Source organism: Gambusia affinis, linkage group LG02 (assembly GCF_019740435.1).
Source record: "Gambusia affinis linkage group LG02, SWU_Gaff_1.0, whole genome shotgun sequence".
Taxonomy (NCBI): Eukaryota; Metazoa; Chordata; class Actinopteri; order Cyprinodontiformes; family Poeciliidae; genus Gambusia; species Gambusia affinis.
The window spans coordinates 13331387-13353960 of record NC_057869.1 but is presented as its reverse complement, the minus strand read 5'-3'; the positions used below and the strand labels follow the sequence as shown (position 1 = coordinate 13353960).

The 22574-nt window shown below is 41.5% G+C and overlaps 1 protein-coding gene across 11 annotated transcripts; it reads left to right on the top strand.

Moving 5' to 3' along the window:
• Positions 1-130: 130 nt before the first annotated feature.
• Positions 131-22383, top strand: pax6b (paired box 6b). Of its 11 annotated transcripts, none has more exons than XM_044136739.1 (14): positions 131-435; positions 5870-6074; positions 9201-9254; positions 10055-10078; positions 12380-12510; positions 12841-12876; positions 12961-13176; positions 13531-13696; positions 16994-17152; positions 17308-17390; positions 17536-17686; positions 18610-18722; positions 18999-19140; positions 19831-22383. In XM_044136739.1, exons 2-14 carry the CDS (start codon positions 6062-6064, stop codon positions 19914-19916), a joined length of 1374 nt encoding a protein of 457 aa, XP_043992674.1. In that variant the 5' UTR covers positions 131-435; positions 5870-6061; the 3' UTR covers positions 19917-22383. The 11 variants fall into 11 exon arrangements, with proteins under 11 accessions (XP_043992674.1, XP_043992681.1, XP_043992710.1 ...); XM_044136746.1 differs by lacking the exon at positions 131-435 and adding an exon at positions 4631-5631; XM_044136775.1 differs by lacking the exon at positions 131-435 and adding an exon at positions 8829-8902 and having other exon boundaries at positions 5796-6074.
• The last annotated feature ends 191 nt before the right edge of the window (positions 22384-22574 follow it).

Here is a 22574-nt window from a genome sequence, read left to right as displayed (position 1 = left end):
ACACGATTAAAATAAAACAATAGCCTTTATAATGCAGCAGAGTCTCCGCAGAGTCAGTGGCTAGCTGTTAGCCCCCGCTCACAGGCCGGTGAGCTCCACATGGAGGCCACCTTGCGCACTTCCCAGTCCTGCGCTCCACCGCGTCCTGTCCAAGGTGTGACGTCGAGCCGTCGCTCCAGCCAATCACTGCCAACTTCAGGCAGATGCTGAAGGGGGAAAGTTGCTGGTAAGTGCTGCATATTTTCTCAGCCCTCCTCACTCTCATTGACATTTCAACTCCACGACGGATCCGAAGGTAGACAGATTTTTTTTATTTTTTATTTTTGATTCGGGAGTTACACGTTTCTGAGGAGAAATCCGGCGGAGGGGCGAGGCGAACTTATATACACACACGGATAGGATACACGGTTACACACCGCTGCTGCCTTCACTCCGGTGAGTTTCGCTGAATTACATTTTAAAATAAATAATAATAATTTGTTTTTTAAAAAAAGCTTTCCATACATATATTTTAATCAGTTCTGATGCTGAACGACATAAACGCTGCTGGAGAATATGCGTGTATTTTCCTTTTATAGGACGAGAACTTTTTACAACCTTGACGCAACTTGAAGAAAAATAAAGAAAAGAAAGAAATAGTGCTTAACATGTTGCTCCATAATCAGCCACACGAGCTGATCAGAGTGAGCGGATTTCCTTTTTGTTGTCACTAATGCAGCTTTTATTTAATCCTCGCTTTAAGCGCTGTTAACGTTTCCATAAAAACCTCTGGTGAGTTGAAAACTGCTCGGACTCCGTTGACCAGTTCGGTGGACATGTCGCTGTCCAGCAGCGGAATCTCTCACCTGCGGGTCTTGGAGCGATGCTTCCTCAGCTTGTTTGAGTTTTTGGATACTTTGAGGCGCTAAGTAGTGCTTGTGAACCTAATGACGTTAGACCGGTTCAGTGAATGTCGTGTGAGGGCAACACGAGCTTCGAAAATGAATGAGTTGTGCGAATTTGTAAGTTAAGTTATATTTTTGCCTTTGGAAAATGAAAAATGGTCTACACCTTCTTATTAAATCTGCATCTATAATATTCGAAAACTACTCGCCTCAGGTCCTGGTTCTTCTGGCCCCTGTGTCTCTTCCTGTCTCGCATGTTGAGCTGCTCCGTGACTCCGTCAGTCCCGGAGTTTCTCCCAGCTTTCAGCCTTGTGCTTTTTCAGAAACATCCTGTGCAGAAACATGAACGTACTAAACTAAATTCAATTTAATATTGAGAGAATATAGTATAAATGTAAGGAGCATAACGCAGTATAAATCATTTTTTAAAAAATTACTCGTACCATAATTTCTACAAAAGACGCAATAAAGAGAAGACGAGCAACATTTAAACAACGGGAAAACGGGTTTTTTATGCTATATTTCCTTATTATAATTCAGTATTTAAAAAAAAAAAAAAAAAGTCGCGCGCAGTTAAAGGAGCTTCCTCTGTTTCTGGTCGCGCTCCACGTGCGCCGCCAAGCAGGGAGAAAACAAAAACCTGGCTGATGTGGACTGATGAGATCTTAGAGCGTAAGTTCAATTTATTCGAATAAAGCCCGAATCCTACTTATCCAACGCGTCAATGACATATGCAAATAAAACCACCGTGGTGTCCTCGTGCGTCTTGTTGAAGTGAGTGAACGTGTCAGTCAGAGGCTGTTTGATGAATCACAGTGACAGGAAGGACAGCCGAAGTTCTGCAAATATTTATTATTCATATTTATACATGCATAAAAGAGACTTATTTTACAAGTACTTCAACTCCTGTAATAATAATAATAATAATAATAATAATAATAATAATAATAATAATAATAATAATAATAATAATAATAATAATAATAATAACAATAATAATAATTTATCTAGATGTCCTGAATATTCTTTAATACTCGTAACGCTGTGTTGAAAATGGTATTTTGATTCAATAGTTCTAGATAATACAAAAATATAAAAATATAACAATAACATGTATTTAAAATATGAAGATAATGTGACGGTTTTCTTCATTCTGCAATAATTTTCTTAAATTAACTCTTCGCTTTTTCAGCTGATAGACTTCTGTAAAATGGCAGACATAGAAATGTATTAATTGGATTAAAGTTTATATATATATATGTATGTGAAAATTGCACTTTTTCTGACAGTCTTCCCCTGACATGCTGTGACCTCCAATGGAGTTTCATAAAAGGCAAACAACTCTATTAAAACAGTAAAAAAATATTTAAAAGTGTATCCAGTAAACTAAGTTTTCTTAAATTTGATCTAATTTACATCTGAAAACTTCACCAGTGAGGTTCAGCTGGGAAAACTCCCATATCAGCCAGCATGGTTACTTGACTCTCCAACAGATCTGCTTTCCCCTCAGCAAAAAAAAAAATGGAATGTTTTCACTTCAGATCTCTCTTTTTTTTTTACATTTATTCTTTCTTTCCACTTGTTTGTATTTAAAAGTTTCTAGAGGATACAAATACTGCAATGCCTCCGGGGGAAATGGCGAGCAGCTTAGGGTTTCCTTTCAAGGCCTGTGACATTAGTTGCTGCTAATCCGAATTGGGCTAATTGCTTTTCCCAACATCACCCCCACCCTCTTCTTCAATTATTTGTTCATTTTATACAGTATTTCATTTACAGCAATTAAATGAACTTTATCAGTTACAAAACTTGAAATGATAATAATAAAAAAAGAAGCTGATATGAGCTAAAATATTTTAAAAATTGCTTTATTTCCACTAGGCTTGACACAGATTGATGTATCTGGGAAGATTTAGAGAAAGAAAGAAAAGAAAAGATTACAGAAACCTCTTGAGAGTGGAGAGACAACGAATTAGCTCTTAGAGCGGATTTACAGCTTAACCAAAAAAGAAACCAATAACCTACTGGAGGCATTGTTTCCAAAGAAAACTACTTGACACTCTCACCGGGGAATCTGTCTGTCAGGCGAAGACAGCCAGGTTAGTGGCGTGCATTTTGTTTTGTTTTGTTTTGTTTTGTTTGACAGCTGCAGATTGTGACGAGTGAGTGGCACTAAAGTTAGCACAACAAAAGTGTGCATTTGAGTTTTGCAGAAAAAAAAAACCCCATGCATTTCTGCGACCCTCTGAACAATCAAATTGGAGACTTTAAAACGGTTCCTACATGGATTTTAAAAAAAAGAAAAGAAAAAAAAAGAAAAAGAAAAACTTTCCAACCTCTCACAGTTCTCCTGGAGCTCTCTTTCAAAAATAACACTGCGGATATAGAAAATTGTCTTTATCCCTTTTAACATGTCTTACTTTAATACATCCAAACTCTTGGAAAGTGTAAATTATTCAAAGCAGTGTAGCTGAGTGAATCTTTAGCTCCTCCTACAGTTTAATTTGGAACCAAGTCGAGGTCCCCCTAATGGCACAAACTCCTGACTAGAAGGAGGAAGAGGTGAGGGAGAAACGGTAGTGTGTGTGTATGTGAGACAAAGTGTGTGAGGGGGTGTTTTTGGTCTAATGCATGTCTAATAGGAGGGGTCACTGACGTAAAAATGTTAGGGAACCCCCACCCCACTACCACCACCACCATACACACACACACACATACACACACAACCCTTCCACCCCCTCTTTAGATGATATAAGCTGCGAGCATTCACGGCGGGCCCATCGGCTGAACCACCAGTCTGAGTAAGAAGAAACAAAGCAGCAAGGAGAAACAGATGAATGTGCTCGTTTAGTTTACGGGTTGTTTGATGAGGGAGCACTGGCCAGAGTGTTGTTCCTCACCACGGGACCCTCGGTGACAGTTTGAGCCGGTCTTCTCAGCTCATTATCTCGCCGGCCCACTGAGGGCCCCATTCAAGCCGGGCAAACCCTCACCTCCTTCCCTTCCATCCCCTTTCCTTCCCTTCCCTTCTCTCTCTCTCTATCTCTCTCTCTCTCTGGCAGAGTCGTTTGTCTACTCATTGAACCCGCAGTCAGGAATGCAATGGTTGTTAGGGAGCCCTCTTTCACCTCCAAAGTGTTTTATTGATGAGCTTTGACTTCTCCTACTTTTTCACATGTCAAAAAAAGTCAAGTGTAGGCCCCCATGACTTCATTTCGTGGCCCCCATCCCTAAAAAAAAAAAAAAGAAAAGTAGAAAAAAATTTCCTCCCCCTCCCCCTGTTTATGCTCTTCCCCTCTCTCGTCATTTGGCCCTCTCTGAGGCACCCTCAGTTATTATTTTTTTTTTGCTTTAGTTTTGACCTCAGCCAGCACACAAACCTCACATCTCTCTTCCCCCCCCCCGCCCCCCCCTCCCCTGTCCTCGCCCCCGTCCTTTTTTTTCTGGGGTGCCTTCCTTCCTCCCAGAGAGCTCAGAGTTTACGCTCGGACACATGGCGCAGAGGGGTTGCTTTTGGGTGCGCTGAGGTGTGCGGTAATGGTCCAGTCATTCAGCCGGTGCAGTTACGGGGAGCGTGTGGCCATGGCTACGCAGTCATTTGCTTTACTTTATTTACGCGCGTGCTCTTCGCTGTCAGGAAGCGGGAGTGACGTCGCAAATGAACCCCCCCCCCCCCTCCTCCCCAAGCCCACCCCCTCTCACTTCAACACCGCCACCCCACCTCCCCATAAAACGCAGCCGAGCTTGCCTAAAGGGCCGCGCTCTTTACGCATGGCGCTCCTTGTTGACAGGAGGGCTATGGCTGTTCGGGAGGGGAGATGGTGATGCTCCAAAAGAATAAACAAAAGCACGTGGTGGGGATTTTTTTTCCAGAGTGAAAGCTGTGAGGTTTTATCTTACAATAGTTCGATTTAAGATGGGAAACTTAAATCGTGCCAGTGAGTGACGCCTCTAAAACTTTGAAACAATAACGTTTTATTTTGTTCTAGAAGCAGAAGCCGTAACAACTAAACTAGTTTAGTTGTTGCGGCTCATGAGCAACATCTGCAAAGGGAAAAACAACAACAACAACAACAAAAACAAACAAACAAAAAAAAACAATATGTATGGATCTCCGTGATTTTAATCGCATCGACTCTTTTAAGAAAGTCACGCTGCTGTTCTTTGTGGTTTTAATTCGGTGCTACGAGTTCCAACATTCACGTGTGCGCTGCTCCACTGCCGTGGGTTCCGCCAGCTTCTCCCCCATTTGTCCACTTCTTCCCCTCCCACCTCTTTGCAGCACCGTCAAGCCTCAGGTTGGAGCCGAGCATGCCTTAGATTCCCTGGAAGAGGAATAGACGTTTTTTTTCTTTTCTTTTAATTTCTTTTTTTTTTTTTTGTCTTTGCAGCTGCTTATTTGCAGCAAGTGTGCACCGGGTGCATTTGCGTTCGTGGGCTGCAGAAATTAGTGGGTTGGGAAAGACTCGAGATTTTCTCTCTGCCCCCTTTTTGCTTTTCTTCTTCTTCTCCTATTCCTTCTTCTTCTTCTACTCCGTCGCTGTGGCTCAGTCCTGTTTCCCGCTTTGGCTGTGGTGCAGGGGGGAAAGTGTTTATATGGGGGATGATGACAGAGGTCGGGTCGCGCTAATGGGCCAGTGAAGAGCAGCGAAGGGAGGCGAGGAGAGGAAAGGAGAGGAGAGACGAAGCGCGCACAGCCGACCAGGAACACATAACATTAATACACTTGTTCCATCACCAATCAGCATAGGTGTGTTCATTCTCTTTACCCCCACCTCCTTTCCACCATCGCTCTCTCCCTCTCTCTCTCTGTCTCTCTCTCTCCCCCTCCACGCCTCCTCCCCTTCCACCCTCCCTCGTCTCTCTCTTCCCCACTCTCCCTCATCCCGACTCTCTCATTCGCTCTCTCACACGCCAGCGCACATCCAGCGCCAAACTCCGTGCGTTCTGACATCTGAGTTCACTGTCAATCTCTGTCTCCTTCGCAGGGATATCCCCTCCGTCTCCGCCGAAGACCATTGGAAACTAATTTTTCCTCTTCAAAAGTTCCGGGGGAGAGCGAGACACTCAAATCCTGGTCGGCTTTTTGGCTTTTTGCTCTTTTTTTTTTCCTCCCCCCCTCCTATTATTTTGGTGTGGAGAGCGGGGCTCTACAGCCTATAGTTTAAAAAGGACGGAGGATGCCCCAAAAAGGTGAGATTTTGATTATAAGTTTCTCCATTATTATTATTATTATTATTATTATTATTATTATTATTATTATTATTATTATTATTATTATTATTATTATTATTATTATTAAAGTAGTATATTTTCAGCTTTAGCTTGATGATTAGTGGTAAACCTGTGGCTGTGGACCGCGCTGTCTTCTGTTTGGACTCTTTCAAAAAGTCCAAGTCGCCTTCAGCGCTTCTGTCGTATTTTACGCTCCACTTTATTTCCGTCAAAATAAAGTGGGGAATAACTTTATTTTGTTGCGTTTACGTCCATGGATAGCTTACCGCTTATTTATGACAGCACACGAGACGGGAAAAGAAAATAAGTACAATTTAAAAAAAAAATAATAATTATTTAATAATAATTAGAAGAAGAAGGAAAAAAAAAACAAAACAAACCACGATGAGCCAGGACAGTCAGTGGTCATCTTGGGGAATGGAGCGCGATGACCCGTTGAGGAAAGGTGTCAGATTGATTCATGCAGGCGAGTGATAGAAGCGCCTTCTTTCAGATTAAAAATAAATTCAAGAAAATAAAATAAAGTATTTAAAACATCACGTACTCAGGAAGATGGTTGGTTTGTTTGTGTTCCACTTAAAAAAAAACAACAAAAAAACCAAAAAAAAAAAAACTTCCCATCCTTACGTGCTCTTCTAGTGACCTGTAAGCAATTGGAACTTTCTAATATTATCTGGTTTTTATTATTTTAGGAGTAAGGACATATAAAGTGTCTCTTATAAAAGCTCACCAAATAATCCCCATTAAATAAATCCTTAAAATATAATTTGAAAAAAAATAAAAAAATGTGGAACTGCTGCTGCTTTCAAGCGAGTTTCTTAAAACATGAGAATTGATTTTTTTTTTTTTTTTTAAAGTACTTTGATTTAATTTATGAATACATTTTTGATTATGAAATAAATTAAGCCATGAAATAAAACCAGAAACATATTAATTAATGCATTTGTAGCAGCAGATATAATTATTTTAACAACAACAACCAATAAAATGCTATATTTTCTTCTGCATGTTCGGCCTGAGTTTTGGCCTTACGTGGACCGGTTGTATATGATAGTGTTGTGTTGTGAGCGCAGCGTCCAGCCGCCAGAATAACGCATGTTGAATTAAGACATTGTTGTTCCGGATTACGACAGGGAAAGAAATGCAGATTAGGTCCTAGTTAACCCCCAGGAACAACAACGTTTGAGCTTTCGACCCTAAATAAATGATTAACCACTCGGGCCTTTATATGGAGCCTGAAAGCTACAGACTAAACAGCAAGCGCATTTATAGGGCGATAAAAAAAAAAAAAAACCTCAATGAAACCATTTTATTTATACTGTCTAGATGCAAAGCACTACGTTTAAATGAGTACATCTTGAATTGTTAATTGCGTATGCATAAATATATATTTTTAAGATTTATCTGCTGACTGATGAGTAACGTGGGTCAGTGTGAAGGAATTTGAATTTGATTAATCACCGAACAGCTTATTTGTTAAAACACGTTATAATCTGAAAGTAATGGTGGCCCCTGCTTGCGTCTTCCCAGTCTAGTCTCGGCCTATACACGCATGTCTATGAGAGACAAGGATTGTGGAGCCTCCTTTTTTCCCCCTTTTCCTCCTTTCTCTTTGCACACAACACAGCTCCACATGGAGGGAGAAAATGAAAACTTCAGACTTCTCCCTGGCCTGGCCCCCTTTTTTTTTTTTTTTTTTTTTTATCTGTGTCCCCCCTCTCTCTTTTTCAATAGCTTCTTTACGGCATTTGTCTTTTCCAATTGAGCGCCCCACTGCGCTGTTGTGTCGTTAAAAAACCGCTTTACAACCCGCACCAGCAGCACCGAACAACCACCAAATATTTAGAACAAGAAATTACTTTTTGAAAAATAACAACAACAACAAAAGAAAAAAACATTTATATCTCCCAACCCAGATCTATGAGAGCAGGGCAAACAAAACCAGCATTGACGCACCAGCGGCAGCGGGGTCACGGCCGTGTGTGTGTGTGTGTGTGTGTGAGAGAGAGAGAGAGAGAGAGAAAGAGAGAGAGGGAGAGGAGTGTGTGCGTGTGTGTGTGTGTGTGTGTGTGTGTGAATGCTCCCGGAGGGGGTGGATTCATGCCTCCGGCTCTTTGTATTAATCTGAACTTGTTGGTGTGTTTTAGTTGCGTGTTTCTAGTCGAGAAGGCCGAGTTTTCACCCCGGAGTTGGAGGTATATGCAGAGAGGAGGGGACGCAGCATTGTTGGGGTAGACCAGCAGGCTTTGTACACCAGCTCTGTACCCCCTCCTGCTCTGCACTTTTGCAAAGCAATGAGGCGAGGTAGACAACGTGTGTCACTGTACAGTTCCTACATCAAGTCTTTTTTTTTTTTTTTTTTTTAAGGGAGGTAGGGGTAAGGGGTGGGGGGAGTGTTTAAAGGCCTCTTGCTGGGACGATGAGAGCTGATTTCTTTGTTTAAAGCCCCACAAAATAAAAGCACTGAAAGGAAAAGTGCTGCAAAAAGAGTTATAGGCCCACTGGTGGTTAGTTTGAGTTTATTTTGACAGGTGCTGACACGCATGTTGTCTCACGTCAATTATAAGTCATTTGCTTGGCAACCGGATTCAGATTAATTGTAAATAAAGTTGGGGAGGGAGGTGGGGAGCGAGGGGGAATGTAGACTGTTAGGTTTGAGCAGATCAGTGTAGCTGCTGCTGTGCTAATGTGTTGTTCTGCTCTGTCCTATAGGGAGACATTAAGTAGTGAAAGCGGCAGATGATTGACTAAATTGTTATAGAGTGGACAGTCAACTCTGTTTCCAGGCAAGTTTAATTAAAATCCACATATATGAATATATAAATATAAACATGCACTCAGGATGTAAAACAAATATACATTACTTTTGCATCTGTATTTGTTAAAAAAGAAAAGAAAAACAGATAAAAGAGAACAAGAAAAGGCAGCTGCCAAATTCAAATCGAAAAAAAAAATGGGAACAATTTTTAATAATCCTTAAAAAAAAAAATCTAGAACGTATAAAAAGCAAGTGAAATGAACATTTTTATAGGAAAGTCCTAAATTTGATGCTAACCATATTTGTTATCTCCTTGTGATGCTTAGAATACCACAACCAAGCCACGTGGGAGTCTGGCGTAGCCTCAATGATGCAGAACAGTAAGTTGTTTTCATATATCTCCATTTTATTGTGACAGTCCTCATTACAGCCGCAGCTTCTTAACGTGGTTGCATGGAAGCAACAACCGCTGACATGTTTGCACTCTCAAAAAAATAAAATAAAATAAAATAAAATTATGTGTGCTTGCAGAAATTTGCATGAGGGAAGAAATGTTTGCCATGTGATGCTCGTTTCATTGCAGCTAATTTATTATTTTGTTACACCTATTTTGCAATGATATGTATAGGCAAAGTTATTATTGAACAAGTTAATCGCACGCCATGTCTCTCTAGAGAGAGAGAGGGAGAGAGAGAAATGAGGAGAGAATAGAAGGGGGTGGGTCGAGAGGGAGATTTTTTTTTTTTTTTTTTTTTTTTTTTTTGTTTATGCTTGAGTTGGTATTAAATAATTGCACAGCCGTCTGCATTAGCGTTAGAGCTGGCTGCCAGGGCTGCATACGAGATGAGCTTCGCAGGGAAAAGAGCCCCGCATGAAACACGGGGAATGGCAATAATGTCTTATGTAGATTAGTCCATATATTTCTGCAGCACAGACAGCATGAACTAGAAAAAGAAGAAGAAGAAAAAAGGAAGTAGAAATGTTCATATTCTAACCGGTGTAGGCTCAGAGCGGGGATAAATAATAAATAAGAATATTGTCCTGGGTAGTGGGGGGAGAAAAAGCAAAAGATGAAGCTGTTTAAAGTTTTATTCCTGGTGTGCGTGTGTGAGTATGTGTGTGTGTGTTGAAACATAAGAAGGATAAACATGAAACATTTTCTCTCTTGCTGCTGGACAAGAGGTGTATGACATCTGTGATGAAGGTGTGTGGAATAATTTTATTACATTATTCTCCATATACCTCGATGTCTGTGCTGTAATCTGTGCGCATTTTAATCCAAACATATTGGATAGCTGAAGTGGTGGGATTTTTTTATTATTATTATGATTTATTTATTTTTTTTTCTTGTTTGTCACTTACAAGAGATGATGGGGGGGCGGCCTTATCAAAGCTGTGTACAAACACCCCTGCGCTCCTGCTTTGCTGCGGATTGATGTTAATGGGATGCTCCCCTGGCTTGGCGTGTGATGTCTGCTGCGAATTGCCGAGGAGATATCACTCGGCCCGGCCCTTTGGGTTGTCTAAAGGTCGCGGCGGCCTCGCCGGCTTTTGTGCTAATAACTCCTGGGTGTATATGGTGGGGAGCGTCCAAATTGACACCATATGTTTTCCTATTAGTCGACTTGCAATAGAATACAAGGGCGCGTAATCAGCGCCAGCGGGCGAGATCGACTGCGGCCACTTGAGGGAATTGCCGCCATGATTAAGACTTAACCTCAGAACCACGGAGAGAGTTTGGTTTTTATGTGTCGTCCTTATCTGACGGTTTTATTGATCAGGAGGATTTATATGATAGGCATAAATCAGAGGTGATGGAGCGGCGGAGGAGAAGCAGCGCAGCTTAATGTTGGAATGGGCCAATTTCATCATAAGAAGTCCATTAATTCCACTTAATCCTGGAATTACCAAAAGAGCAAGAGGGATGATAATGGATTTACCATCAATCAGATCCACGCTGGGAGATTATTACACGTTGCGGCCAAAAGGGATATGTTGCTCAGTTAAACAGGTTTGCATCCAGTCAAGTATGAAAGGGATATGTGTTTTTTTTTTTTTTCGTCTCATAGCATAAATAAAGTCTGCACTCATTGTCGAGTGGATGTTGCACAGCGCAGAGTAAAGACACCCACCGACTGCACACAACAGGACTGCAGTGGCTGTGAGCATTTGTTGTCAAATACAAACAAGGGGGAGGAAAAAAAAACTGCATGTCACTTTTAATATGTTAAGAATCCAGGCGCGCCCTCGTTTCTGTGACCGCGCGTAGCCCCTGGCCACCTTAAAACGAAGTCTGCCTCGGAGGGTAAACGAGTAGCGTCCAATTTTGTCTGAGTGATATCCAAATGCAGACAGAAAGGGTCGTTTTATCATGCTACTATTTGTCGTGACGATGCGATTTTCAAAAGCGGAGCGGTGTCATAAAGTGACATGCCTGCCACAAGTGCTCCAACTGATCTTTTCAATTAGCCTCCCATGCATGATCCGAGGCGACTTCCGCCCATTTCCAGAAATTAAGCTCAAACTTGACGTGCAGCTAGCTTTATTTTAAAGACAAATGTCAGGCAGGCTCATCATATTTTCCCCCTCTTCTATATTTGGAGCTTATTTATTGCTAAGGAGCCTCTGCTCCCGGAGTCAATGCACCGGGCGGCAGCGCAGGGGAAGGGAGCGGAGAATCAGAGCGCAGCGCAGGCACTCCGGGGAGTCAGCTTTCCCATTTGGCTTCAGGTTTGCGGGTTTATTCTTTGCTTTACAGCAGTGCAATAAAATAAGCTTAAGGAATTTTTATTTCATTTTATTTTATTTTTAAATAAGCTATTAGTTTTTTTAAGACATTGCAACAAAAATGTTATTTGGAAGTTTGCATTTCAATGCTTATCACCTTATTTGCGCATTTTTTCTACAGCAAAGATTTCGGATTTATCGCCTCTCGTTTGAAAAGAAATGCTGCGTTTTAACTGAATTGCAGCCATTCCGTCATTTTAAAACGACATTGCGAGGGATGTCGATTATCATTTTAGAAGCTTGATATTGGGTGAAGTGCTGGTCTTTGTGGCAGGATGGAGAAGTTTGCTGGTTTGATAAAAGGTTGGTCGCATTTGTCTGCAGGCAGCTGATCGTGCAAATTTGATTTCTGTTCCCCAATTATGATGTTTCGGCTTGGTTTGTGTGACGCTGCTGTCCTCTGACTCCTGTTCTGCATGTGTCAGCCGCTGTATAACTGTGCTCTGTTTGCTATCAGAGGAGAGCAGCCCTGGAACACCTCTTGTGGGGAAAGGTTTTCTTTCAGTTTGACCGTATGCTGCCTTTATGTTGCATCTTTACCTCGGTTACCCTGTACGCTTTAAGCCACCCTGCTCACCATTACATGAAAATCACTGTGCTTCTTTATCACACAGTTGTTGTTGTTGTTGTTTTTTTTTGTTTTTTTGTTTTTTAAATCTGCTTCTGTTGCCACGCTGCGCTGTGATGTGATGACTCCGACGCTTTTGTCTCCATGTAGGTCACAGTGGCGTAAACCAGCTTGGTGGTGTGTTTGTTAATGGCAGACCGCTGCCGGATTCCACCAGGCAGAAAATAGTTGAACTTGCTCATAGCGGCGCTCGACCCTGCGACATCTCCAGGATACTGCAGGTGAGATTTTAGTTTTTCTTGTGTTGCTGATTTTTTTTATTTTTTTTTATTTCCTAAGTAAAAATGTATCAAATCTTTATGCAGACTCTGTCCGCAGTCTGAAAATGATCTCTTGGAGCAGAATGGAAATGATCCTAAAAGATCATGTAAAACGCGGATTTTCTGTCCCTTTCAAGGCAATAAAGTAATATAATTTGCTCACTGCAAATTTAATTAAGACCGCGAACAACGACGACAACAACAACAACAACAAAGAGAAAAGTACTCTGCCTGCTATTATATAGAAAAATGCCTAATGTACAATTGAAGGCATATTTTCTGTGTTTGTAGACCCATGATGAAGTCCAAGTGCTGGACAGTGAAAAGGTGAAAATTATTTGAGCCATCATAGACATTCCATTAATAGTCATAAATAATGTATGTGAATTGTGTCTTTTGTTCCCCGTCCAGGTGTCCAACGGCTGCGTGAGCAAGATCCTGGGCAGATATTATGAAACTGGCTCCATAAGACCGAGAGCGATAGGCGGCAGCAAGCCCCGCGTCGCCACTCCGGAGGTGGTCGCCAAAATCGCGCAGTACAAGCGGGAGTGTCCGTCGATCTTTGCCTGGGAGATCCGCGACCGGCTGCTGTCGGAGGGGATCTGCACCAACGACAACATACCCAGCGTAAGTGCACTGACTGGAAGTTGTGTGCATGATTTAATTTGCCACATGAAGTGACTTTTTTTCCCATGCAGTGGAGGAAAAAGAGATGGGCATCCAACCATTCAGTCTTATTAAATGCACCGCGTTTCAAAGTGGAGGGGCAGTACAGTATGAAATCCCCCCTGACATGCGCCAACCGAGCAGGAACCATTTGTGCGCATTTAAAACTCCCCAAATTTAAAGATTATAAATCTTTCACGCTCTCATGTTGAGAACACAGTGAACACCTTTTTTATTTTATTAATTTTTTTATTTTTTTGCAGTTCCTCCTCTGACTCGGATCCTCAGTTTGATCATATGTAATTTGTCATTCAGGTGTCATCAATAAACAGAGTCCTCCGCAACCTGGCGAGTGAAAAGCAACAGATGGGCGCAGATGGCATGTATGACAAGCTGAGAATGCTCAACGGTCAGACAGGAACTTGGGGGACCCGGCCAGGCTGGTACCCCGGAACATCAGTGCCAGGGCAGCCCAACCAAGGTGAGCCTCATTATCATCACGCAGTGGCGATAGAGACACCTTGACGCACGCGACTTCCAGTCTCCTTCTGATAATTACAATGATAAAACCGGACACTCCAGCTCTTATCGATGTGGTCAAGTCGCTAATATATTTGATTTGCAGATTAGATTTAGAAAGAGCTGCCATGCCACTTTGTCTGCGAGCAGGTACTGTAAGCCTCCACCCTCCCTAACAAGTCCATCAATTAAGGGTTTTCTATTAGAGGAAGCTGAAGGCCATACATGCAGACTGAATGCCTCCACTGTCCCAGACATGGATGTGCGTGACAACGGCTTGTCCTTTCAGCAGAGGTGTCCATCCAACAGCCCTGCACTTCCTCCCCCTTTCCACTGATGAGGAGGCGGAGGCAGCGCTCGGAGCGGTGTGCGCGGATATCAGTACAAAGGAATGTTTTCCTTCACACGCAATGATTGGTTATGGGAACGGCCCGCACTATGTGTAATTGCTCATTAGAGGGGGGCTTTGTGTCTCATTATGGCAACACGCAGGAGCGTGGAGATGGATGGTGGGGCTGCTGTGGAAACGCTCCACTTCAGAGGGCTTCGGTGGTGTTGGGCCTGCGCATTACAGGCCTAACTTTGTGCAGAAAAGATCGGACGTAACAGATAATGTGTGTTTAAAAAAAAAAATCGAACAAATTAAACAAGGAAGTATTTTATTTGTGTTTGATTTACACGCACCTCAAGGCGGAAATGCAAGTGGGGATTTCAGAAATGCAGAGGAAATTAGAATTTATATAATGACAATTTCAATATGTGGGCTTGTCACCACGCAGTAAAACAATTTATTAAACATTATTATGATTATAACAATAATCATAATAATAATGACAATAATAAAAATAATTATTATTGTTACATAATAATAATAATAATAATAATAATAATAATAATAAGTATTATTATTATTATTATTATTATTATTTATTAGTATAAATAATAATTTTATTTATTATATTATTATATAATATTGAAAATGGCTCTTTATATTAAATGTACGCATACAAATATATAGTATGTACTTATAAATTGCATATTATCATAGAATTACGAGCATTATATGCCCAGTAATGTAATAATAATAATAATAATAATAATAATAATAATAATAATAATAATAATAATAATAATAATAATAATAATAATAATAATAAGAATAAAAGTTAGTTTTATCATTATTACATTCGATCTAAAATATGACAGTATCCTAATTAACCTCATTATTATTATTAATAATAATAATAATAATAATAATAATAATAATAATAATAATAATAATAATAATAATAATAATAATAATAATAATAATAATAATAATCTATGTTGTTAATATTATCACCGACCCTTCAAGTATTTGTCTCAGGGGATCTAAAATATGTTTTCCATCAGTCAAGCGGACTGAACACATAGAAAGGTTACATTGAGAGTGACAGGGGCCCCAAACAGAAGACAGCTCTATATCCCAAAGACTGACGAATAAAAACCTCGGTGCCGATCGCCCTCTTTCATCCCTTTCTCCTTCTCCTTCGCTGCCTATATGGCTCCAAATCCCGTCTATAGGATTTAGTCTCTCACTTTCTCTTTCAGTATTAAGCGGTTTCTCAAGAGTGTTTTGATCCAGCCTCAGCAGCTGAAAGGTGCCGCAATTGGTTCGGTATCTCCCTTTTTTTTATTCTTCTTCTGCTGCTGCTGCTTTTCCGCCTGACTGGTTGAGACACCGCGATACTAAAGAATGAGTTTATTTCCCAGCGCTTTTATAAAGAAAACAAAATCCCATCCGAGCGTCAGTGGGTCTGGCAGACGGATAATAGCTGCACATTCGCTCTTTTTTGTGGATTATCCGGAGCGAAGAAACAAATAGCGCGGACACAAACTGTTGGTCTATAGATGAATACCTTGTCCATTATGCAGCAGGGGAAATTGTCAAGTAACATCAGATGTCCTCCACTGACTCACGTATTGAAACATTTGCTATATGTTTCGGCCCAAGTGAACACGTCAATATTTGCTTACAGATAATTTCGAATTTATCACCAAATAGACACATTTTACTTGATGTGGCTTGTGGCGTGCAGGGATGGATCTGCGCTTGTTCCAACGTCAGTGCAAAAAAAGAAAAAAAGAAAAAGAAAAAAGGAGGCACGTTTTGACGCCATCGTTGAGATATTACATAAACCTCCCTCCAATGGCTCACCCGCTGCTTAATTTCGCATTAACTTCTCGGTGTGATAATGATGTCCAACAACAAGACAGACATTAGTCGATAAGCCTCGCCCTGCATCTGAAGGGGCCTTTGGGCCCACCGCGGACAAGCAGGGGCAGTGAATAGATTGGCCCTATTTCGGGTTGTTCAGGGGGTTGCATGCTCTCTCCTCACTCATTTGTTTCCAATTGAAGACAGAAATCCTGACTGGCGTGTAGCTGGCCGGGGGACGTGATTAATGATGGTAGTGGATAAGGGTTAACACACTGGACTCAAAGCTCTGTTGACTAGGATCCTCGTACGCACAATGCCGGAGCACTATAGCCTGCGCGCCTCCACAGAGAGAGGATCCTTTTGTCACCCCCCTCCCCCCATCCTCCTCCCATATATTACACCCACCGAGGGCTCGCTGGTCGTCCCTGGCTGTGTCCATAGTTTAATGGTTCCCCTTACTCCTGGAGGCATTGTATCATTCTGAAAAGCGTCTTCTCCTATTCAAAAGTTGGTGGTCACCTCAATGGCTCTACCAACGCCCATATGGGAGCGACCATTGAAGCGCTGCTCTGTCCTAGAAAACAGAGGGGATGGGTTGGGGTTGGGGAGGGGGGAGGCGCAGAGTTTTGTGGTTTTAATACATTTCATAGGCTCTGAAAGGAGGCTCGCCACTTCTTGACACATTTCTCTTAACCTTTTGAGAACACAAACCATTGTTGGGAGACGATAAGTGCGCAGGGCCATCTTGTTTTTCCCACAATATTTTATAAACACATTATAAACAGATTTTTTTTTTTTTACGCTAGCCTCATTCACGTCGGCACTCGTCAATAATCTGGCAACACTAGGAAGAAATTGCAATAATTCCTCCAATTCGGAATTAAATTAACCATGATGTGGAGGGAAAGGGGGGCTTAATTAATGATGTAGCACAGCGCTCTGTACAATTAGCTGTAGGCTCATGCAACAAGATAATTAATTATTCAATTAGATTAAATGAATGTATATTTCCATTAACGATTTTTTTTCCCTCCTCCTTCTTTCCTCCTCTGCTCTCAGATGGCTGCCAACAGCAGGACGGCGCAGGAGAAAACACGAACTCCATCAGCTCGAACGGCGAAGACTCGGAGGAGACGCAGATGCGTCTGCAGCTCAAGAGAAAACTGCAGAGGAACCGCACGTCTTTTACGCAGGAGCAAATCGAGGCGCTGGAAAAAGGTCCAAAATATCAGCAAATTATTTTGTCAAACTCGTATCATATGAAATAATAGCAGCCGATATGTTCGTGGTGACCATGTGAATTTATTCTGAGGGGAAGACAAATAACCTAGCCTTTACTCATGTTTTCGTTTGATTGATTTGTTCTACTACAGAATTTGAGAGAACGCATTATCCAGATGTTTTCGCACGGGAAAGACTAGCGGCGAAAATCGACCTGCCCGAAGCAAGAATACAAGTACGGCTCACAACAACTTGTTTTTGTTCACTTGTGAAAGCTTGCAGATAAGATTCTTCTTTGGGGTTTCTGTCTTTTGGGAAAAAACCCCCATATATGTAGTAATTTATTTATTTACTTTTTCTTCTTTTTTTTTTTATCGAAGGTATGGTTCTCAAACAGAAGAGCAAAGTGGAGGCGAGAGGAGAAGCTGCGGAACCAGCGTCGACAGGCCAATAACTCCTCCAGTCACATTCCCATCAGCAGCAGCTTCAGCACCAGCGTCTACCAAGCCATCCCTCAGCCCACCACACCGGGTAGGCCCACCACACACACAACTTCAAACTCTTCAGTTTGATAAATATTTTAATATTTCCCAGGTGGAATATTTTTTTTTCTTTTTCTTATACCTTGTATTTTGCGCTGTGGTTAAAATTCTGGGATCAACTTACCACAAAAAATGTTCCTGAAGATCCACTTTTTAAAATTACAAAGAAAAACCAAAAAGTCTATCTGGCCTGAAGGAAACTATAAAGGAAAGACTACATTTACATTTGTAATTGCATATGGTAGCTGTTTCCACATGCAAAATTGCACCATGAAGCTAGTTTTTGATTAAAAATAGACTATAAAAGTTGAGAACGAGGACTGTCACATGCCAACACATTTGAGACTGGGTTGCGCGTGCATGTCCTAACTGGCTGACAAACAGTAAACCGACTCTTTAAGCTAAAGTGAAATTATAGTTTTCCAAGACGTTCATGTAGAACTGACAAGATCACTCCAAAATGTTGGGGCTACTTCCAAAACACATACACACTAATCAAATAAATGTCCAAAACTTATACAGTGACACACTCTATCACTTACTGGTAGAATCCAGACAAAATCTGTCTGAAATATCACTAAACAGTAAACGAGTCATAGTTTGAGTGGAGTGATATAGTAAAGGGGGGTTGTACACTTGAAGAAAAGCTGTGCTTCTCTTTTAATGGATGACTGAGTAAAAGTTCACAGACTGTCTGTGTAATTGCAGAATCAGGCAGGAGAGCACACCAGCAGAGCTGAAGCTCGTGCTCAAAAGTCAGTCACCTGAGAAGTATTGTACAGTATTTCTCTGGGCCCATCAGCATGTTGAACGAGACCACGAATGAGACGAGCTCTGTTGACCAATGTGTGCATATGAGCACAGTTTCTGTTGTTTTTAACCTTTTTTTTCTCTCTCTCCATCTCCTTACAGTGTCTTTCACCTCGGGGTCAATGCTTGGCAGGCCTGATTCTGCACTAACAAACACCTACAGCGCGCTGCCCCCCATGCCCAGCTTCACCATGGCCAACAATCTACCTATGCAAGTAAGTGCATAGGAACTTTCAGTTCAGGTTTTAGGATGATGCAGGTTTATTGTAAGTCTGAAAACAAACACACCTGAAGTAAGTCCAAACAGACACCCTAAAAGTCTTCATAAGAAACATTAAAAATAATAATAAAAAATAAAAAAACAAGAGCAAGAAAGAATGGCTTTCATGACAGGGAAATATAACAAACTGCAGCATAAAAGCTGTTACAGACTGCTGAGCTGAAAATATGGTTGGCTAAGCTAATAAATAATTTTCTCCTCGTTTTTATAGCCCAGCCAGACCTCCTCTTACTCCTGCATGCTGCCTACCAGTCCGCCTGTGAACGGGCGGAGCTACGAAACATACACGCCCCCTCATATGCAGGCACATATGAACAGCCAATCAATGACCACTTCTGGTACCACCTCAACAGGTAGGCAGAAAGTTTATTGTTTACCAACAACATTCGTATGGGAGCTAATCGCAGCACTGTGAAATATCTGCCACCTCTCCTGTAATTAGGGGGTACTTCATAGCCATCTCTGATTCATGATCTGTCGCTGCAGCTTTACCTTCCCATCCTGTCTGTTTGAGAGACTTCCATCGTTTAAACGTCCCGGGGTCAATATCAAATCATTTTCTCTCCTGCAGCAGTGTGAGCCCTGCTCATTTCATTGCCACTCTAGGCCATCATGTCAGCCCCACGACTCCGGCACATAGTTTAGTTCCACCCCATTAGGGTGCTGTTTCAGAGGGCCATACATACCGGTTATAGTCATGAAGAGTTAATCATGCATAACCACATTTCCTCTGTGCTAAATTGCTAATTAATTTGATTCATTTGCTGTTGTACTCTCTCTGTTTAAATGCCATTGCCACGGCCTCAATTTATCGAGCTTGCGAGCGTTTCAGAGAGCGGCCGTGTGCAGAGCATTGTGACTCACCGCAGCCCCCCACCCTCCGCTCATTTTTACAAGCTTTTAAAGTACAACACTCTGTCCCGGTGTCACCTCTGACTGCAAACGGTGCATCCACTCAGCTACTTACGACCTTTGAAGACACTTCACCTCTTTGCTGATGGATTTCTGTATTATGTTTCTTCATTTCTTTTTCGTCTCTGCAGGACTCATCTCTCCTGGAGTGTCTGTCCCTGTCCAAGTCCCAGGGAGCGAGCCTGACATGTCTCAGTACTGGTCAAGACTACAGTAGAGAGAAGAGCTACTTCACCCTGTAAGCACCCACTCCACCATCGCCCTCCGGCAGTGCTCCTCACAAATACATGGCACAGGAGAGAAAGGGGGAAAGAAAAAGGCGCGAGAGGGTTGAGGAAGAGGCAGCAGACAGGAGAGGAAAGAACGAGAGGGACTCTGGGAGAGCCTTGGGACGTCTGGGCTTTGTTTCCCCCCGCTGGGACAGTGTGCTGTTGTGTAGCTCTAGGCACATTCAAACGAGGACTTGGAAGAGAGAGACCAACAGTGGAGAGAGGCAGAAAGAAAATATGGACCTCTGTAAAGTGCCCGGTGTTAAATTTTTATGGAACAAAAACTTATCTGTTCTTTTTCTATTTCCAACTTCAGTCATTGTTTCCCTTTTTTTTCTCTGATGTGTTTGTAAATGGCCATTTGTATGTTAATATGAAAAAAAGAAAAAACAAGATCAAGTACTGATAGAAGGATTGCTACAAAACCATGTTGGTTTTTCTTTCTTTTTTTCTTCTTTTTTTTTTTTTGCTAAAGGAGAAGCTGAGAGAATCTGCCATGACTATCTTTTAATCTGCTTATATCGAGACTTTCTACCAGCCTTTTGCATGGTCTCTGGACGCATATCATTAAAGACGAAAAAAGCTGGAAGGAAGATTCTTACTGTGACAGAAAAAAAAGAAAAAAGAGAAAACTATTTATTGGTCCTATTTGTTGCGAATGGATATTCGGTGGAGGAAAACTCCAAGTCGATCCACCCACTGAGGCCGCGGCGGTCTCGGCCTCTGATACAAGGCCTTGCATTTATTAGACTGGGAATCCTATCAGCAGCTCCAAGCGTGCAAAGACGGCACAGCTTGCAACACAAGTTTGGACCTCCTGCTTCTGTGGTTGGATTGATTCTTTAGATTACCACCGAGAACATTACGCGTGGAAAACAGGTGCAGCGAGACCCCCCTCTGCCCCCTCCACGCCTCCTTCCCCCCCCACCCCAAACACCTGTATTCTGTAAATGGTTGACTGCGTCTTCGATATAATCCAGTTTGTTAATGTCCAAATGTAAAGTACTTGTCTTCCCTTTTTTTCGGAAATCTTCCAGAAAGATTTCTCCAATAAAAGTCAATTTCAGTTTTACATTCCCAAGAATATTCTATAAATGTTCCATGCATCATGAAATACATTTCTTTAGGGTCAGGTACAATTTGTCTCTTAGGTATAGTTGTAATATAGTGTCCTATGGTCATAAAAAAAATGTGCAACTAGAAATATTTAATTCCTATAATTATGATTAAACATTGCTTGACAGAGTTTTAAACTTAAGTGTTTGGCAGTTGTTTACAAGTACATATCAGATCTAATCATTGTTGATTGTAAAACAGACCAAAGCCTTTGTATTTCATCTGGAACACAATGTTTCTTTCATTCTGTTTTTTTTTTTTTTTTTTTTTTTTTAAGATATTAGTTTTGTGTTGGAAAATTTTGTAAGCACATTTTGTTCAACTACATTGGCTTCGAAGACTGCAGTCGAACAGTCCTTATTTATAATTAAAGACCATGGGATGGGTTTTATTTTTGTTTTCTTTTCTAGCATCATCTGTCACCATGCTCTTTTTTTGAGTTTTGCGTTTTTGTTTCAGTGTGTACGTAGAACATGGACACATACCGGGGTTTACGTCTGAGCTTTGCTTCTGAGATAAAACACGCTGTCTCTTAAATATTTCAATTTAATTTTATTTAAAATGGAGCTTTCTAAATGTATTTTGTGAAAACTATAAAACATTTTGTACAGTAAAAAAAACAATGTGTCTTAAAGAAAGCCTTTTCTTAAAACATTTTTTTCTTTTTTTGCGTGCATTTTGAAGCATGAATCATTCCTGCATTTGTAAATAATTCCTAGCGAGGCAGCTTGTTATACACACCGCAACATTTCAAACTCTCACCAAAACAAAGGTGTCCAGAATAACAAACCTCTCCTGATGTATGGGGCTGAGCCGAGTCGACACAGACCACACAACAAAACACCACCACACAATGAGAAAGGTCAAGCAATTCACCATCGCTGGCTCTTGTTTTAGTGGAGTGGCGGTGGTATGGAAAAAATACAGAGGAGGAGGCAGAGGGGAGAGAAAGAGAGGTAGAGTGAGAGAGAGAGAGAGAGAGAGAGGGGGAGGGAAAAAAAAAAGTTGGGAAATAAAGCAGTCAGAGCCTAGAGCGAGGAAGAGGAGCGATTGTGTGGCAGAGTGAGTTATTTTGCTTCACTTGCTGCCTCAGCAGGGGGGGTTATGTGTGTGTATGCGGGTTTAAACGGGTGTGTGGAGAGTCCATCTCTATAAGGCAAAGATACTCTGGAGAGGAGCGGGGTCAGGTAACACACAGCAATCTGGAGCGCCAAATGTCCCACTAAAGTGATTCATTGAATTTACACGTCTCACCCAGTATTTAATAGTCCAATCAGAAGTTGGAGGATTGGAGGTTAATCAGATTTCTTAGATGATCCCCTCCCCCACCCCACCCTCAGAATGCTATTTCTTTATTCATTAAATCCACTTTATCTCAAAAATGGAGGAGCGGTTTGTTCAAGGTGGAGGGAGTGAGAGAAGGCAGAGCAGAATAGCAGGAACATTAATAATTACAGAGAAAGAAATGGAAGATGGATTCAAAATGCAAG